Source organism: Rhipicephalus sanguineus, chromosome 7 (genome assembly GCF_013339695.2).
Source record: "Rhipicephalus sanguineus isolate Rsan-2018 chromosome 7, BIME_Rsan_1.4, whole genome shotgun sequence".
In the NCBI taxonomy this organism is placed as follows: domain Eukaryota; kingdom Metazoa; phylum Arthropoda; class Arachnida; order Ixodida; family Ixodidae; genus Rhipicephalus; species Rhipicephalus sanguineus.
Genome location: NC_051182.1, coordinates 129,253,728 through 129,271,612, shown reverse-complemented (window position 1 = coordinate 129,271,612; position 17,885 = coordinate 129,253,728). Strand labels below are relative to the sequence as shown.

The following is a 17,885-nucleotide window of genomic DNA, read 5'->3' as shown; positions in this document are numbered from 1 at the left end:
GTTCTTGAAGCGTAAGCAATGGGTCGTGCGCTGCCGTCATCGTAGACATGAAATAGGAGCTCCTACACCATACTGTGACGCGTCGCATGCCAGCCTAAGTTGTCTTTCAGGCTCATAATGGGCGAGCGTAGGTGGTTGCGCCAGCATAGTTTTTACTTGGTTGAACGCTTTTCGAGCATGCTCATCCCAGTGCCACGCTACCTTTTTCTGCAGAAGCCTGTAAAATGGTTTAGCTATCGTAGCTAACTGGGGCACGAACTTGCTGAGTAGTTGATAATGCCCAACAAAGATTGAAGTGCTTCTTAGACTTCGGCTCTGGTGCCTGGAGAAGTGTCAACTATATCAGACAACGGGGATGCCTTCAGCGCTGATTTTGTGGCCAAGGTAGTGAAGTTCGCTTCGGAAAAAACGAGCACTTCTCTTTCTTTACTCTGACGCCTCGGTTTTGAAGACGCTCTAGCAGCGCTTCGAGATTGGCTAAGTGGTCCTCTGTTGTTTCCCCGTCACCAGAATATCATCTAGGTAGCAGCAAACACCCTTGAGGCCCTTCAACATAGTGTCCATTATCCTTTGGAAAATTCCCGGCGCGGAAGAGATTCCAAAAGGTAATCTGTTGACAACGAACAATCCCTTGTGCGTATTCAAGGTTAGGAATTGCTTTGAGGCATCGGACATCACCACTTGCTGGTAAGCGCGGTTCAGGTCGATCTTTGAAAAATGTGCCTCCGGACAGAGCCGCGAACAAGTCATCGACCTTCGGTAGCGGATAACGGGTGACGTCAGGCACGGATTCACTGTCACCTTATAATCACCACGAGGCGTATGCCACCGTCTTTTTTGATAACAGGTACCACTGGCTTAGCGTAATCTGATGTCGCAACGGGTTATGATGCCCATTTTTCCATCTTGGAAAGCTCAGCTCGACGCCTTTTGCAGCGCGAACGGCACGTTTCTTGCTTTGAGAAACTTCGGTGCCTGATTGGGCTTGAAATGCAGCTCGGCCTTTTCTTCGGTAATCATGCCTAGCTGATCTTTAAAAGAGAGTCGTACTTTCTGATCAAAGCGTGTAGCCTTTCTTCTAAACGACAAGAAATGGGCAGCTCTGACCTTGGCAGATGGTGGACGTTCCAGATTTTGCTCCACTCCAGCCTAATTGCCTGAAGCCATTCCCGACCTAGCAATGCGGTCCCTCCTGGTCGACGACGTATAAAGGCAGGCGCGCCTCGTTGCCGCCGTGCTGCACCTTGACCTGTAGGACGCCTTTTGGTATCACCAGGGCTCCTGTGTAGGTGCGCAACTTGACTTCTGTAGGCTCGAGTCTGGTTGATGAAAAAATTGGCGGTATTGTTTGAAAGGCATGACTGTGACGGCGGCACCTGTGTCTAGCTCCATAGACACTGCCACATCATTTACTTTCATCGGTACCATGATAGGCTCATACTAGGAGCAGATACACCCTTTACGGCTACCACTTCTGAGTGGGATACCACCGCTAATGTTTTTACAGGGCTCTTGATGGGGCGTTTCCCCCGCGCGTGCCGGAGGCGCTACGGCAGACTCGTTGAAGGTGCCCCCTTTTGTTGCACTTATAGCATTTGTCGTTTAAGTGGGGACACGCTTTGCCGAAATGTTTCGGCGACCCGCAGCGAAAACATGCCTGCGACTGGACACTCGAAGCCGCCTCTACTTTATGTATGGCGTTGGCTGCAGGCACACCGTGCGGGCTTCAGCCGTGCTTTTAGTTGCCGCCTCCATAGCCAGAGCGCGCTCTACTGCTCTCTGAAACGTGAGTTGCTGTCCTCAGTGAACAACACTCGCTGCATATCCTCTCTTAACAAACCGCATACGAAGCGATCCCGGAGGGATTCGTCTAACGAGCTTCCAAAATCACAGGTTCGTGCTAGCTTCCGTAGCTCGGCAACGTAATCAGAAATGGACTCGCCTTCGACTTGCTGTCTCCTGTGGAACTTCGCTCGCTCGCCTATAACCGAAGGTTTCGGCGACAGATGGTCCCCCAGGGTCTTCAGTACCTCGAAGCTCTTCGTTGAAGGCAGCTCCGGGGCGACCAGCGATTTCAGAAGACTGTAGGTTCTGGGACCGATGATGTCATGAATGCATGTACTCTGTCACCTTCGGGAACACGGTTGACGATTAGAAACGACGTTAGCCGCTCTTCGTACGACGCCCAGTCATTCTGGAAACGTCGAATGGTTCCATCTGGCCCAGTTGAGCAGCAAACTGCGTCGAACCTGCATGGCTTCTTCGTTCATGATATCAGTCAGCGAATAAAATGCAGCACTCTTCAATCGTCGATACTGAACAGAGGCTGAATGCCGAGAACACTTGCCTTCCTTGACGCTGTGCAACTCTTCAAAGTCCCATCTTCGTCGCCAAGTGTTACGTTTGCAACAGACGTGCCGAAAAGACCAGACAAGTTCCGGGTGAACGACGTTTATTGACCCATGCTTGTGGGTTCGTGGCTACGGCAAGAAAGAGCGCCGATAGCAAGCGGCACTCCGCTTTTTAAGGGGAGACGCGGGTCTTGGAACGGTCAAAATGGTCAAAAAATCGATTTTCGCAAAGCTTTTTCGAGGCGTTTGTACTTTCTGAGCACCTACTCTCAAATTGCTAACGCTAAATTCGGTCGGGAAACGCGATAAAATCGGCTTTCAAGCACCCCCGGCAGCACTAAAATGTCCCCAAAAGGACGAAATTTGTTCGAACTTCCCGCGCGCGCCATGAGCGTTGCAGCGGGCCGAGCGCCGCCATCTTGGGCTAGATTTGAAGCTGTTTTCTTTGTGCACATTTTGCGCCATCTCAAAATGGCGTCGCTCAAGCAGAACGGCCGCCGTCGCGGGTTTTCTGAAGGTCGTTCCAGGCCACTGATTGGCTCTCACGCGGCGCGCTTTTCAAGCGCGCCTTTCCGAGTCTCCCATTGGCTGGCGCGACCGACACGTCATTTTTTTTTTCTTTGTGTTTGGTCTCCGCCGTGGCTGTCCGTTTGTGTGCGCCTGCTTTTGCGATCGTGGTGTTTCTCGACGGACCGTGTCTCTACTTTGTGCCGGTAGTTTTTCCACGCGATCGAGATGCCTGGAGACTCTCGTCTGAAACCATCGACGCAACGAGCTTTTGGAAGCCGTAAAAAACGGGCTTGGAACAAGAAGGCGCCGGCTACAAGTGCACCGTCGGCAGCGGAGTTGGAGTCGCGGCGGACCCTTGGACCTGCCGGGACTTCAATGACGACACGTGGGACCAAGTCGACTAGCGAAACACTTCGGGTTGATGCCGCGTACTACTCAACGGCGGAGCAGGCGCAGCGAGTTGAGAGATCGGCGCAAACGAAGACCGTTCTGTCTGGAAAGTCGGCTAACCAGCGCAAGTTCGACCTTCTTGGAGTAAGCGCGGAGTGCCAGACCGGTGACGCCGGGACCGATTTTTGCTCGTCGATATGAAAGTTTTGAATAACTTTTTTGCACAAGCGAAGTGCGACAAATGCGACGCAAAAAGTCTCAGCGTGAGGAAGGCAACGGACAAGGAGTACGGCCTTGCGGTAAAGCTTATTTTTTCTTGCAGCAGTTGTGATTTCGAGAAGAAGCAATTTTCTTCTCCGAGAGTGAGCGGAACTGCCACCATCACTCCCTTCGAAGTCAACATGAGGGCCATGAAGGGGATACAGATGATAGGCAAAGGTGTTACTGCCCTTTCGGACTTTTGTGCGTGTGCGTGTATGAACCTTTCGCACCGAGGCTTGCACCACAAGACGTTTCAGGGACACCTAAAAAAGTTTAGTGAAAGCCTGCGAAAACACAGCGACTGAAAGTGAAGCTGCTAGTGTGGCAGTAATAAAGAGCTGTATACAGACTTCCTGAACCCCATAGGGAACATCGATGTTGTGTTCGACGGCTCATGGATGACGCGAGGTCGGAGCTCACACATAGGTGTGGGGCTGCATCATTGAGCTCTACACTGGCCTTGTAATTGACCATGTTGTTTACTCAAACTTTTGTCTCGGCTGTGCCCTGGGACCACAGCCTAGAAAAAGACTCTCTGCGTTTACGCAAGGCAAATGCAACTCATCTGAAGAGCACCAACACAAAAAAGACTCTTGCAAGGAGACACAAAACGGGTGCAACTGAAGATTACAGTCCTGGACTACTTTGAAGGTATTCTCTCAAGCATAGCAACCTATTACCCAGGGTAACATGCTGCCTAACATCTAGAAGGTTCTTCCTAAAGACTGAAAAGACATGAGCAGCCAGTCGCTTGAGCTCATACCCCATGGCTTTTCCAGAACCCCCCAGCCGCTTGTCATGGTGGGGTTTTGATCATGCTTTGCACATTGGAAAATTTTTTAGATATGATTCCTTGGGTGGAACAAGACACTTTCTGTTTTGTTTTGAAGGGAAACAGATGGGGAACCATGTGAATAAAATTTATGGTTAAAGGTTCCTTTTAGAAATTTATACAGTGCGGTCAATCTTCAAACGCGATTTTCTCAGCTTCACATTTTTTGCCAACTTGACCAGCCTTACGGATCTTTCATTATGTTTTTGTAAGGTAATTTTGAGAAATTTATACCGTTGAATTCGTAAGAAATAGGACTGTGGAGCTATGCTATTTTTTTGTGGCTAAGATGAACATATGAAATTTTGTGAACAATAATGTGAGCTAATTGCATTTCAAGATTACACAATGTCAATACAATTGAAAGTTCTTATATGATGATTATCTCAGTGACAATATAAATAGCATAGCTCCACATGGCAGGTCTTTGGCTACAGCTGCATCTTAAACAGAACCTAAAAATACTGAGGGAAAGTGTCTTAATGACCCGTAAGAAATTACCTAATTAGATTTCACTTATGCTCTCACAATTTGATAATAATTGAAGTACATGAAAACTAATTATATTTTGAAAACAGGAGGAAGAAATACATAACACACCCAATTTCATTACAATATCTCAATAATAAAACTTTTCGTTTCGAGACCAGTGTCTCCCCTTAACACCTAGCGGCACATGCGCACTTCGCAGAGTGCTCTTATCAATGGAGCGCCAGCCGACACAACAATCAGAGTTAAAGGTCAGTGTTTGGAATGATAGCAGTGCTCTAGTAATCGAGAAATTAAGGTCATGTTGGGACACTATATGCGCCACCAGTGGGATGTTTGGAATGAGCCCGATGATGTCGAGTACAAATTATCATTAGTATTCAAGCTACTTATGATAAAAAAGAACATTCTGAGCATTGCAAGCCGTAATAAAATGCTGCTGTACGTTTCTATTTGATTCATGAAAAAAAAGAACTCTACGTTACAGTGGAGAACTGCATGGGTTGTGCAAAAGTTCCTATTCGCAGGGCTGCGGTCTGGTCGCGTCTCAGTGATGGTTTCATTATCGCGTACTGCTGCGTGTGCCTCGCACGCTCATAAAAGTTGCTCTAACGAAGAGTTTGACAAAATGCCATGTCCATGTGATGTGCAGTGTGGCCTTCAGAGTGGAAACCGCTGTGTCAGCTGTGGGGCAGTAAAGGCAGTCAACATTGGGCAGTGCAAATGCTACGTCGGAGGCCTTTTTCAGGCGCGTGATTTGAAGTGTGCTAACGCTGTGTGGACTACTCTAACGTGTTTCATTCAGAATAAGCATTTCCTTGGCGCGAAACAAGGGCTACGAGGTTCTGGAATGCTATTTCAACAATCAACATCGACTTAGCATTTGCGTTTATTGTCCCTTTAACTCGTGTCGCAAGCTTACACTGCAAGTGACATTGGTTAGGGACATGTGCCTGTGCTTAAAGGGACACTAAGGCAAATATTAAGTCAGCGTTGATTGTTGAAATAGCGGTCCAGAATCCTCGTAGTGCTACTTGTTAGGGACATGTGCCTGTGCTTAAAGGGACATAAGGCAAATATAAGTCAGCGTTGATTGTTGAAATAGCGGTCCAGAATCCTCGTAGTGCTACTTTATGCCAAGAAAGTGCTTATCTAGAAATAAAATCACGTTTCAGTGGTCCGCATCGCGTTAGAGCCACTTCAAATCACCTGCCTGAAAAAAGGCCTCCGACGTAGCTTCATACGCACTGCTACGTGCTACGTCACTTTCATACGTCACTGCTGCCGTGCCCAACGTTGCCCGCCACCTTTACTGCGCGGCGATGACACTAGTAGCAGCAGAGCGAAAGTAGAGGGACCCACAGCAGGAACAACGGCCATCGCAGCTTGCTGCAATCTCCACAATGGATGTGGACGAGAGAACTTGACAACGAGACATGGCTCACGACGCTAGGCTCCAATTCAGGACTTGAGCCCCGATGAACGCGGTATGCTGCTGAGGGCTCGTAGTGCCGGCGTGTTGCATGCAGCATTTTGTCGAATTTCTGTCGGAGCGACTTCACGAGCACGCAAAACACACGCGGCAGTACGCAATCCTGAAACTACACTGAGATGAGAGGCGTGAGCGAAGCAGGGTGCCGGTTGAAGGCAGTTCGGCGAAATGGAACCTTTGAATCATACGCGCGTACCAGGCAATGCCACGGAGGTTCTTTTTCAATGAATCAAACGGAAATGAACAAACAGCATTTATAGTCTCTTGACGCACGGAAGGTTCTTTTTTATAGCTGTAGTTGATACTAGATTTATGTAGGCAGCCAGTTTGCGGACTATTAGTATATGTGACGGAATCGTCATGTTATGCTTTACGATTCGGAAAAACTGTATCGAGGTCTGCAGTGCTTTATTTAAGCTTAACACGCTATTTTGTATTTCGAATTCTCGATATATCGAAACTATTGCGATCCCCTTCTAGTTTGATATCCGGCATGACTGTTATATGTTTGCATTGTTCCATTCCCAGTATACAGAGGCGTCACTGGCCAAAGAATTAGACGCGAGCACGGCCTTGCAGGTGTTTTAATATTACATCAAGCGTGAATGCTCATCCAGTTTAGCTGCGCAGACTCCTTGCGAGTGTTGTCAAAGTTGGAAGTTCGCAGGGTGCACCCATCTGACTATGCTGAAAATGGCAGTGGCAATTTAAGATGTGCAGAAAGGAATGTTATTTGGGAGAGGACACACAGTCCTGATGGTGAAGTGGGTACTGTGCATGGGGATGTATTGCATGTCGTTTACAGTGTGTGTGCTTTCGTGGACTGAAATTTCGGCAGAAGCACATTGCTGGTGCGTCACACTCGGCGATACCGCAGACCCACATTAGTGAACTGCGATGTCAATGCACGTTCAAGAACATTAGATGTCTAAATTTCGCGAGCCTTCTACTATGGCCTGTAGGACCATGTCTTTGGCGCATATTGCTACAGTTTATTATTATATTATTATTATTATTATTATTATTATTATTATTATTATTATTATTATATTATAGAACCCACATTGTTTCGTTCCTTCCCACATGCGGGCCCCGGTTCCAAGAGTGGCATCTTATGGCGCTCCACCACAGTAGAGCTCTAGTTTCTTACAATTTTTGGTGGCCTTTCCATAGCAATGCCAAAGTTTGCCATAATTGGCTATGCTATCGTTAATTACATGTTACGTTAGGCTGATCCTCACATTGCTGATGGTTGCCCCCTTCTAATAACGACAAAACCAGGAAAGCATGGTATCCTTTCAAATTGCAGGTGTGCGCCCTCAAAGTGACTGAGGAGCCCGCGCTCGCATCCTGAAGGCTGGCGGTGAAATCCTCACCTTTGATGAGCTGGCCGTGAAGGCCCCCAAGGGCAAGGGCACCGTGCTCATGCAGGGTGAGTTTAATCGTTTTGTACGTTGCAGTAGAATGCTCTGTAACCGCAAACCCGTCTCTCCTGAGGCATGTTGTGTTGCCGCTAGCAGTATGTGCTAGGAAACGTGTCGTGTTTTCCTCCGCATAACATGCATGAGAAGGGTATATAACAGTTGCATCTTACTGGTACATTAATGGGCGGGGGGGGCAGAAACCTTGTGGCTTACACAGAGGGTAAACGTAAAATTGAGCACGACGCAGTGAGTCTTGGAAAAAAAATAAGTGTAGCCTTAAGGGACAAGAAGAGAGCAGTGTGTGTCAGGCAACAAATGGGTGTTAGGTGCATCTTAGTCGAAATTAAGAAGGAGAGATGGACAGGGGCAGGGCTGTTGTGTGAAGGCGATACTGCTGGTCATTGAAAGTAAAAACTGGATTCCAAGATAAGGCAAGTGTGTGATGGGGAGGCTGAAAGTTAGGTGGGCATGTGAGATTAAAAGGTTTGCATGTAACGCGGCTGCCGCAAGTATAAGACTGAGTTAATTGGCAAAACATGAGAATGGTCTTTGCCCAGCCGTGGGCGTTGTCAGGATTGTGATGATGATGCTACACAGAAATACAGAAAAAGTTGGAACTAAAGTTGAGCTGCAGCTTATATGCAAATTTAAGTGTGCGTAATGGCCTTGACAGCAGTGCACGCAAGGTGGCAATGACACCTGAAACTCGCAGTAGATGAGGACAAGGGAGTGACACTGGTGACTAACACAGTAAAAGTAATGTTTTTGCAATCTTGTAGCATGACTAGTGAGGCCATTTCTATGAAGGTGTGAAATGAATTGGCACGGCTGAAGCTTGGGTAATATGCGGGGATATTTTTTTCTTTCCTCTGGTGCCGTCTGGAGATGTAGGTGATATGCAGGGGCACAAGGAGACAAGCCTTGTTAAGTGCAGTTGTCTTCCTTTCAAGCGTAACAGGTGCAGCCGTCACTTTGGGAAGTGTGCGCTGCAGAGAAGTGTGCTTCACGTTCGAGTAGGGCGATTTCGTGTGCGACTGAGCTGTGCGCATCGCATTTGTTCCTTTGTGAAGTGCAGTTGGTTATGTGCTGCTGTTACTATCAATGCTCACGTCAAGGCCAAGCTATTTTGCACGGTGAAGATACAGTCGCCGACCGTTTATTCGGAACGGGCAGCGTCGGAGCAATTTCAGCAGATCAGGCCTCGCATGAGCAGGACACAAAGCTCGGGATGCAGATCAGGCCTAGCCACAGAAACATGAGACGCAAACCCTCACACGCCAAAAGGAAACGATGTTGGTCTAGTTGATGTTGCAGCGCTTCTGTAAACTGTTGTCGTACTCTCTTCGTCCGAATTAGGATCCGCGTCGTACTCGTACGCGCTGTCATTCGCCTCAAACGCCGCACAGAGCAGATTCCAAGCTTGGCTTGGCTTGGCCTGCTGTTTGGCCGTTGTAGCCGTTCAATGGATACGTGACTGGCTAAAGCCAAAAGGCAACCGTTACGTGTAGCCAACAAACATAGCCTTCGAGATCGGTAACTTCTGCGTGGATTTTTGACACTGGCACGATCTCCAGTTATAGCCAGTGCAACATTTCAGTGCTGGCAACCTAGTAAAAATATTGTAAACATTGCTGACAGCTTGTTAAGGCATTCAACGTCGCACTCTATCAGCTAGTCGGAGTCCGAAAAATCGAACGGCTGGCTGTGGGGCGTCCGAATTGTCGGTCGTGAGTTTACATTACTTCAATGGGACGAGTGGCGGTGCCGCGAAGGTGTCCGAATTTTCGGCGTCCGAATAAACGGTCGGCGACTGTAGCTGCATTGCGTCCTTTTGCGTGCTCAAGGTCTGCGACTGTGGGTGCCGCAAACAAAATGGGATCTTCAAATGCATGTCGACCAAGAAAAGTTTCCAAGGGCCAAAAATGGGAAGAGATCCGGATCTCAAAGATGAGCTTGTCTAGGTAACAGCCCCGGAATCCACTCGCGATTGAAGAAATCTTAATTAAAGCCAGTAACACTGGATTGCAGGAGAAAATGGACTGCCAGGAGAATAAGTTTTCCATTCTAAGAAGGCATAGGGTACCTGTCTCGCACTTTTTTTTTTTTTCTCTGATCATCAACTTAGGGGCACCTAAGCTTTTCTTTTGCACCCGCGAATATTTGGTGGCCATAAGGTATGAGAAAAACAAAGGTGTTTTTCTCGGGTGGTATCAGATAATTATCGTACAATGTTTCGTCAATGTAACATTCTCAGTTATAAACAAGGTTTCGGGCACAATTCTATGGAGGTTTTGCCAGGACCAGACGATTCATTGTAAAATGCGGGTTGTCACAAAACCGGGGGACGTATAATAAGGTTTAATAAGGTTACACTGTTCGTCGAGTCTTGGTGCTTAGCACAATGCACAGGAATTGATCTGTGGTGTGGCGGCCTGCGACAATACCCTGCACCCCTGGCCCCCCCGTCCAAGTGCCGTGGGTGCACGGTGGTGGTCGACTTCAGGCCAACAGAGATGGTGATGGGGCGTCGCGATAGACGCCTCGGCAGTACCAGGTGTGATGGCTCTACAAGCACAGGGCTGCCACGTATATATCTGCCCACACTGCCGTTTCTTTTGCATTTGAATACATATTTTGCTAGCTTTCTAAATGAGATGAAGTGGACCGGTGTACGATTCTTCTTGAATGCGGCTACAGCATTTGTGTGGTCTCTGTTCATTTTATTGCACTTCTGCACCAATATTGCTGGTCAACATGAAAATTAATTACTGCTGGCCATGTTGCAACTCTCTGCATCGGTTGGCATCGCAGGGTAGTTGGCAGTCGGAAAAGAACTTCATTCTAAATGGGCTTGAGACAGAATGTCCTGAGAGTAGGTATGATGCTTTGGTAACAAGTTCTGGACAATCCTTGTATGTGGGTAAATGTCTTTAACGCTTACTTGTTGTGAATAAGTTGAATTAGTGTTTAAAGTTGCAAGGTGTAAAATTAAGCAAAGCACTTGTGATGCGGAACAGAATTTTTGCGGCCAAGATTTTCAACCAGATTGAAAGATTGGGTCTGATATCGGTAGACACAACATTAATTTCACGCAGAAACTAGCGGAAAATAATGATTTTATGGTGTGTTCACAAACTGCCGCGTCTACTGGTCACACGTGAGCTATGGTCCTTATCACAGATGATTCCCTGAGCGCCGCCATAATCCTTTTTTGGCTGCACTAATAGACGTGACCCCCAAACATGCACTGCCGAGGCTGTGACGTCGGCCTTTGTACTCCCGTGAAAATGGCGGCGTTTTTCTCCTGTGAAAAGGTCTATAGGAGGTGACTAACGTCCCCGGAAACGGGCATGCCAACCTTGCCAGCCCACAGCTCGAGCCAACCCACTGCACTCCTAGAACCACTACCATCGGCACTGGCAGCAAACAATGCTCTCGGGGGGTGAAGCACAGAAAGGGTGGGGCAGGTCTCAGCGCCTTTGTGGAGGGGAGGAAAGGGTCTAAAGGAGAGGTGGAGAAATGGAAGTACGGGACAAGAAAACGTGCACTTTGCATCTGCCGTGAGGACGTTTGACATCACGGCCATCGATGCGCACTCCCTTTCGCGCTGGTGTTCAGTCACGGCACGCTAGAATCCTCCAAAATACGGCCCAACTTCTCAAATATGTCAAGTATAAACTCAATTTATCGAAACAACCACGCCTTCCCAAGTGCAATTTTGATGTGTTCATCATTTGCCTTTAAGTGATGTTGAAAGTCGGAAGCCTTGTAACATTCATGCACGAATACCGAAAGTGCATGCAAAACTGTTGACACATGCGTGAATATGTAGACATTCCGTGGATGTCACTGACACGCTGCTCGTGTCTCGCTTGTGTGCAGGACCTCGCAACGCCGCGAGGCCTGCCGCACTTTGGACCGGCTCCTGGAGTTCCCACAGTCACACCAAGTGAGTTCCCGTCATTTTACTGTATTCGTTTCTTCTTTATTGCATTGCCTACCTAGTTGAAAGTATGCCACGTGGCCTTGTTCGTGTGCCATGGAATCTTCCGCTCATGGGGTCGTTAGTAATGCTCCTGTTACATGGCTGAACGAATTTGACAAAGTTCATGATAATACATCATGTAGCACATTTCAGTAAAACTACCACTTGTAGTTTAATTTTTGGACAGGAGGCCATACCTTTTTTGTACTCTTTTCTTGTTTTGCGGCCACAAATGGTTTTGTTTGGTGAAGTCGGCCTGAAGTGAAAACGTGTCCACTGCTGATGGAGTAGCATTGATGTTGGAATGCATGAGGCACGCATTCCAGCATCCATGATCACATCTTTTCTGACTTATTGCGACCGTGCACCGCGTTCCATCTGTATTGACGTTGTCGAACTTTCACAATATAAAGACGCTGCTGTGCTATGTATGGTTAGTTTCTTGTGTATCATTGGATTTGCCAGTCAGCATTGTAGTAGGAAAGAAGCTAACATATAAAAGTTTCATTAGACTTCACAAAGCCTCTCACTGTGACACAGCAAACATGCTGGAAGTGTTGCAAAGGTTGCCGGCCTGACTTGGTATGTGAATTGCGAAGGGTCTACAGTAGCTTTGATACATTAAGTAGGATGAAATACGGTGTGTGTGTGGTATTGATTCAATGTGGCTAAATATGCGATTAACGTGGACGAAGAAAATAGGAGGACACACAACACAGCGCTGTGGCCGTGTTAATCACGCTCTTAGCCACGATGTATCTTAGATACTGGTGGTCATTTGAGTTGCTGTGTTGCTTAATTTTTTTTTTTTTCTTTCCTTCCAGGCCATACGTGCGATCGAAGGGACGCAAGTACGAGCGCGCCGGCAGAAGGAAGAGCCGTGGCTACAAGGCTTGAGCGCTGTGACTCGACCGTTCCCAGTCAAAATAAAACACATCGCCGTGGCAACCACACCTTCCTGTTGGATTTGAGCCTGTTTTCTCTTTGGAGCATTCTCCTTTAGAATGTTCTAAGGAAACACTGAGAGTGCTTCTGGTGTGGGCTGTTGCCCATACCAGCCTACGTTTGCAGTACTCTTAAATCTTCCAGTTGCTCTTGCGCCACGAGCGGCTACTTTATGGCATCGTCGAATTGCGCCGGGGCACCCTGGTGTCCGGTTTATTCCTATCTACGTCCGGACGCACCGGTGCGATTTGATGAAGATTCCCTCATGGTGAAAATTCATAGGCAGATTCGGAGTGGCCGACAAACTCTACGCCAGAGCACTCCACTCCGTGGATAGCATCCGAAGGAAATCTGCCAATGGAACACAAGCGCCCTCGCCAGAGCAAACCGTAGGGGGCGCTAGTGCACATCTGCTTTGCAAGCGCCCAGCATTCCTCGCGGTTCGCGCAGTTTTCGGCTTTACGGGCGCCAGCGGAGGGAACGCGCGCGGTCGAACAGCGCATTTCATCGCACACGCGGTACGCCACGCTCTGCACGCGCGGTGAGCTTGCGATTTCCGGTCGAATCCGCCGCTTTTCGCGGAGTAGAGAGCTGCTCCGTGGAGTGGATCTGGCCGCGTAGCTGCTCCAGATCTGCCAATGAAACATACAGGGAGCACTCTCATCCTCCAATGGAACACTTGCTCCGAATGGAGCAGAAAAACTGCTACCGGAAGTGCTACGAATCTGCCAATGGAATTCACCATCAGTTACCACGCTATCAACTGTCTCTCTGCATGCTATGCGTGTGCGCTGTGGCGACAGGTGCGATAAAACAGGTAGGCTTTTGGAGAGCAGTACAGAATTTATTAGGGCCTCAGACGACGAGAAAGCAATCGTGTTTTCGACGGCACCGAAGTAAGTGTGGACTTGCGACGGGTTTTAATGAGTACGATGCGAGCGACAGGCCAGCGTAAACCTAGAAGCCTTCACCGTCGAGTTTGTACGAATCTTTTGTCATTTTGCCGGCTTATTACTGAGCAAACGACGACACTTCCTTTGGACATATGCTGCAGCATGATCTTAGGTCTTAGACAATCTAGTGCGACGGCCTCAAGTAAAACGCACGATCGCTGAACCGTGTTGCAGTTGGATGCCGTAGCAGTTGCTCGAAGTTTTCTGTGGTGTAGTTCCGTTTGGGAACGTTGCTCGGGTACAGTGAGTGCTTGAGTATTGCTGTTACGTGCCAGCTGTCCACGTGATAGCTGTCACGTGCACAAGGACAACGTGGGGCGGCTTCGCTTGCGTGCGCAGTGCTATCAAGGGGCAGAGGCAGTACAGGTGAAGTAAATGCTAAAACTTGCGCGGTCACCGATGCATTGTGTCACGCATCCAGGCTTCTTTACCGTTCGCGTGTACGAAGTGCAAGTTACGGAAATACGGTAAGGCAGTGCGGTAGTGTTCCTCCTTTCCCGCTGGTTGTGCTTTGGCCGCTCAACGACGGGAAAGGAGGAGCTGTACCGTACAGCCTTACCGTATTCGCGTACTGTATTTCCGTAACTTGCTAACTATTATCGAGAGCGTACGCATGCAATTTAACAGCGCAGCTGTTCTTGGTCGAGCCTTTCATGTCCGGGATCCGTGGTAACGCTTGTGGGCATCATAAACGAGTATTTGCCACAGATTGGGTAGATCCCACTACTCGCCAGGTACACTAAAAATGGAGGCAAACAGTTAGCCCAACAACAAACGCGTATGTGCCACAGAAATGCGTAAATCACACTACACACAACTTTCACTAAGAAGGAAGTCGAGGCTTTAATGTACACCGCCGTGGTACGCTGATCATAGGGTGTGTGCCACGAAAAAAAGGGTAAATCCCACTACTCGCCACTGGTTCAGTAAAAATGAAGCGAAAACTCATCAAAAGCCAACATAAGCGGGTTTTGTGCCACAGAAAGTGGGTAAATCCCACTACTCGCCATGGTTCACTATAAACGAAGAAAACTCATCAAACGGGTATGTCCACTGTGCGGCCCATCTGAAAACTCATCATCATAAACGAGTATGGCCACAGAAAGTGGGTAAAACTACTAATCCACACTTCATCGAAATGCGTTAGCCTGACGAAGGGAGGGCCACCGCTTCGATGTTCATCAGTGTCCGTGAAGCGGAGCTGGTTTAATCCCCCCACCTTGGTTGCGCCCGACTGACTGCATGCCTACTTGTTCTTGTTCACTTTCGACTTTGCCTTACACCCACTTATCTATACCTGTAAAATAGGCAGTTCGATTCGGGTAGCCATGTGCAGTCATTGTCTTCGCGTAACAATAAGGTACTTACAGCAAACAAGAAAGGAAACGGCGTTGAATCATTCAACCGACGATGAGGCGCATTGCCTTGAACTGAAGGAATATTCGCCGATGCACTATCGCGATGGAAAGAAACGCGAACAGCGGAAAGCCTGGATTCAGCCAGTCGAACTCCAAGATGCCTCGACTGCCGTATAGGCGAATCTACGTTTTCAGCCGCGTCACCGTAGCGCTGGAATCTTGCTCCGGCTGGCGTTATCGATCTGATGCAAGCCTCATGGGCTTGCATCTTGCAGTCATGCCCGACACTCGGAACACACGCGCTGCGATAGCGCCAGAAGCCAGACCAAGATCTAGTGCTACGGGGACGCCCACGCTGTTAGCATCGCTCCATGGCTTCCATGGGCGTCGGCAGGGGGTGCAAACGGGGACTTGCCCCCCTCAAGCCACACCAGAAATTGCACCCGGCTACACCAGCGCTCTCCCCTCCTTCGCCCAGCCAAGACAAAATCCTGCCGACACTTCTGCTGGCTTCCTATCTTTTGAAACGGTCTTTACGACGGCAGATGCCCATGTGACGTACCGGCCCTAGTAACTTCCTCCATGCCGGGACAGGACCTTCATCACGTGCTTAGCAGCGGCAACACTTCAGCTGCTACATGCAACAACGACGGTCAAGCGTTCATATCCAGGCAACATGAAATGCGGCAACGTTAATGACACGCGACTCGATAAAAATATTCGAAGTGCCAACTAATGAAACGGTCAGCGCGACAGCCACGGCGAGGGAGCATGATTTTTTGGAAAACGGCGCATACAAATGCGCACAACAGGCGCACCTCCGTACCGCTCGCAGGCGCCGGGTTTCTCGCGTCCGAAGCGGCCGCCGAAACCTACGAGTTACAAAAAGCTTCGCTTGAAGAACGACATCACCCTGCATACACGTTTTATTACTCGGCTATAACTGCGTCAAGCCCGTACTTCCTCTCGTAGCCGCTTCCTTTCTGGTTATCGTCGCTGCTGCTGTCGTCGCTGACGACGGCCTTGTCGACAGCTTTCCCACCGGGAACGGCTTGCTCAACGTCGCCCGGCCGTCTGACGTCTAGTTGGCCCAGCAGGCAAACGTTGGTCTCCGTTCCGACGCAGGAGAAGTGCAGACCGATCTCTTCAAGAATGGCGCCGTCTGCACCTCTCAGGTCCTCCAGGTGGTACTTCCTGAAAGGATCATCGAGAAGGATCAGGCGTGCGCAGGGTACTCCAATGGGGGGGGGTTGAAGGTCCACTTCACCCCCCCCTCCCCGATTTAACGAGTGCGAAAAGAAATCAAGAGTCACATTGAATGCGTAAATGAAAATGAAGCGGTGACGTGCTTCTGACAACGCGCTGCCTATGGTCCACGGCTTTCCGGGAGCAAGGGAATGCAACATCAGGGGTCCTCGGCTATGGTGGCTAGCATACCTCTGCCGCCATTATCGCCAAAAGCCTGCATGGCCGGCTCTAACTATAGTGTACAAGAATAATAATATTCTAGTACACTATAGCCGTAACCCTGCACGTTAAACAATGACATGACAGGTACGATTGAGAAAGGAATGGTGCAGACTTGGCACCCCCGTCAGGGGATTAAGAGGCGCCTCCCCTTCCCCCCCCCCCCCCCTGCCATGCCACGCTCATGGTGCGCTCGCGGCTGTCACTAGCCTGACATACACCAAAATTGGTATTGCGCTACGGTACTGCATGACGAACTAAAGACAAGTGGTAACTGAAAATCATGACATGCATGTCATGCACGGCATGACTTACATGCCACGCTCATGGTGCGCTCGCGGCCGATTCGCTAGCTTCATATACACCAAAATTTATTGCGCGACGTGACTGTATGACAAACAGAAATGACAGGTCCAAACATGCAAATCATGGCACGCATGTCATGTACGGCATGATTTACATGCTACGGTATTGGTGCGCTTCCAGCCGTTTTGTTAACTGGACATATACCGAAATTGGTATACCTCATGAGTGCGTGACGAACTAAATGACAGGTTGCATTGTATATACAAGGATATGCGTTTCATTAACATGGTATATACCGGATTGTAAATTTGCATGCATACATGACAAACATGCATGCGATATAGAGTGAACATGAATGACTTCGTTTGCCTCAAAGACAAACAAGGCGATGTATGCAGCTCTTTGCAGGCTGCTTCGTATTGCGTCGGTTCCCACAGTGCGTGGGATCTGTCAGATGTTTCCTTGCCAGACAGGAAAAATCCTCGTCATCTACCTCGTGTAGCTGCGTTATCACCGCAGCCCCGGCACTTCCCGGTCACGAACGGTGTGCGTGCTATCAGCGTGACGTAGCATTCTTGACAGGACAGTGGCGAGAGCCGGCTTTGCAAGAAAGTAAGGGCGAGCAAGCCAGATGGCGATATAGTTGTGTGACATAAATACTCCCCAAGAAAGCGATCCTGTACACTTGGCAGCGGCGGCAGGCTGTGCGCACACGCGTACTCAAGCTCATTGCATCGATTTTTTCAGCCTATCATCGACTTATCGAAGTGGTGACGCCCGTACCAGCAGTTCCTGCTGCTATCACCGACTGTTCCTGGCGTGCCATCTGCCTACTTCGGCGTGACGTACAGTGACGTTTTCCCGTGGCTTCCTTCCTGGCTTTGGCGGGCGTTTCTCACACTTTGGCAGCGGCGGCAGGCTGTGCGCACACGCGTACTCAAGCTCATTGCATCGATTTTTTCAGGTACTGCAGTGGCCTGCCAAGACGTGCTTTCTGACCCTGGTCCCCTGTGGAAACCGGGCTGACTCAACGTTTGTGTTACCACCTTTACCAAGCCTGTCTGCTTCTTCCACCTGCTGCAGCCTATTCATCGACTTATCGAAGTGGTGACGCCCGTACCA

General features: G+C 49.0%; 3 protein-coding genes across 3 annotated transcripts in view; 1 reads left to right on the top strand and 2 right to left on the bottom strand.

The window, feature by feature from the left end:
- Nucleotides 1-12,669, top strand: part of LOC119399920 (60S ribosomal protein L18) — a 230,300-nt gene extending 217,631 nt beyond the window's left edge. The window contains exon 7 of the mRNA XM_049417897.1: nt 12,559-12,669. Within this exon, the coding sequence (XP_049273854.1) occupies nt 12,559-12,631 (73 nt within the window). The 3' untranslated portion in view covers nt 12,632-12,669. The remainder of the gene's footprint in view (nt 1-12,558) is intronic.
- Nucleotides 1-17,885, bottom strand: part of LOC119399911 (cytosolic endo-beta-N-acetylglucosaminidase) — a 195,389-nt gene that overhangs the window by 66,030 nt on the left and 111,474 nt on the right. The window lies entirely within an intron of this gene.
- LOC119399917 (cytosolic endo-beta-N-acetylglucosaminidase) overlaps nt 1-17,885 on the bottom strand; it is a 192,877-nt gene that overhangs the window by 90,687 nt on the left and 84,305 nt on the right. The window lies entirely within an intron of this gene.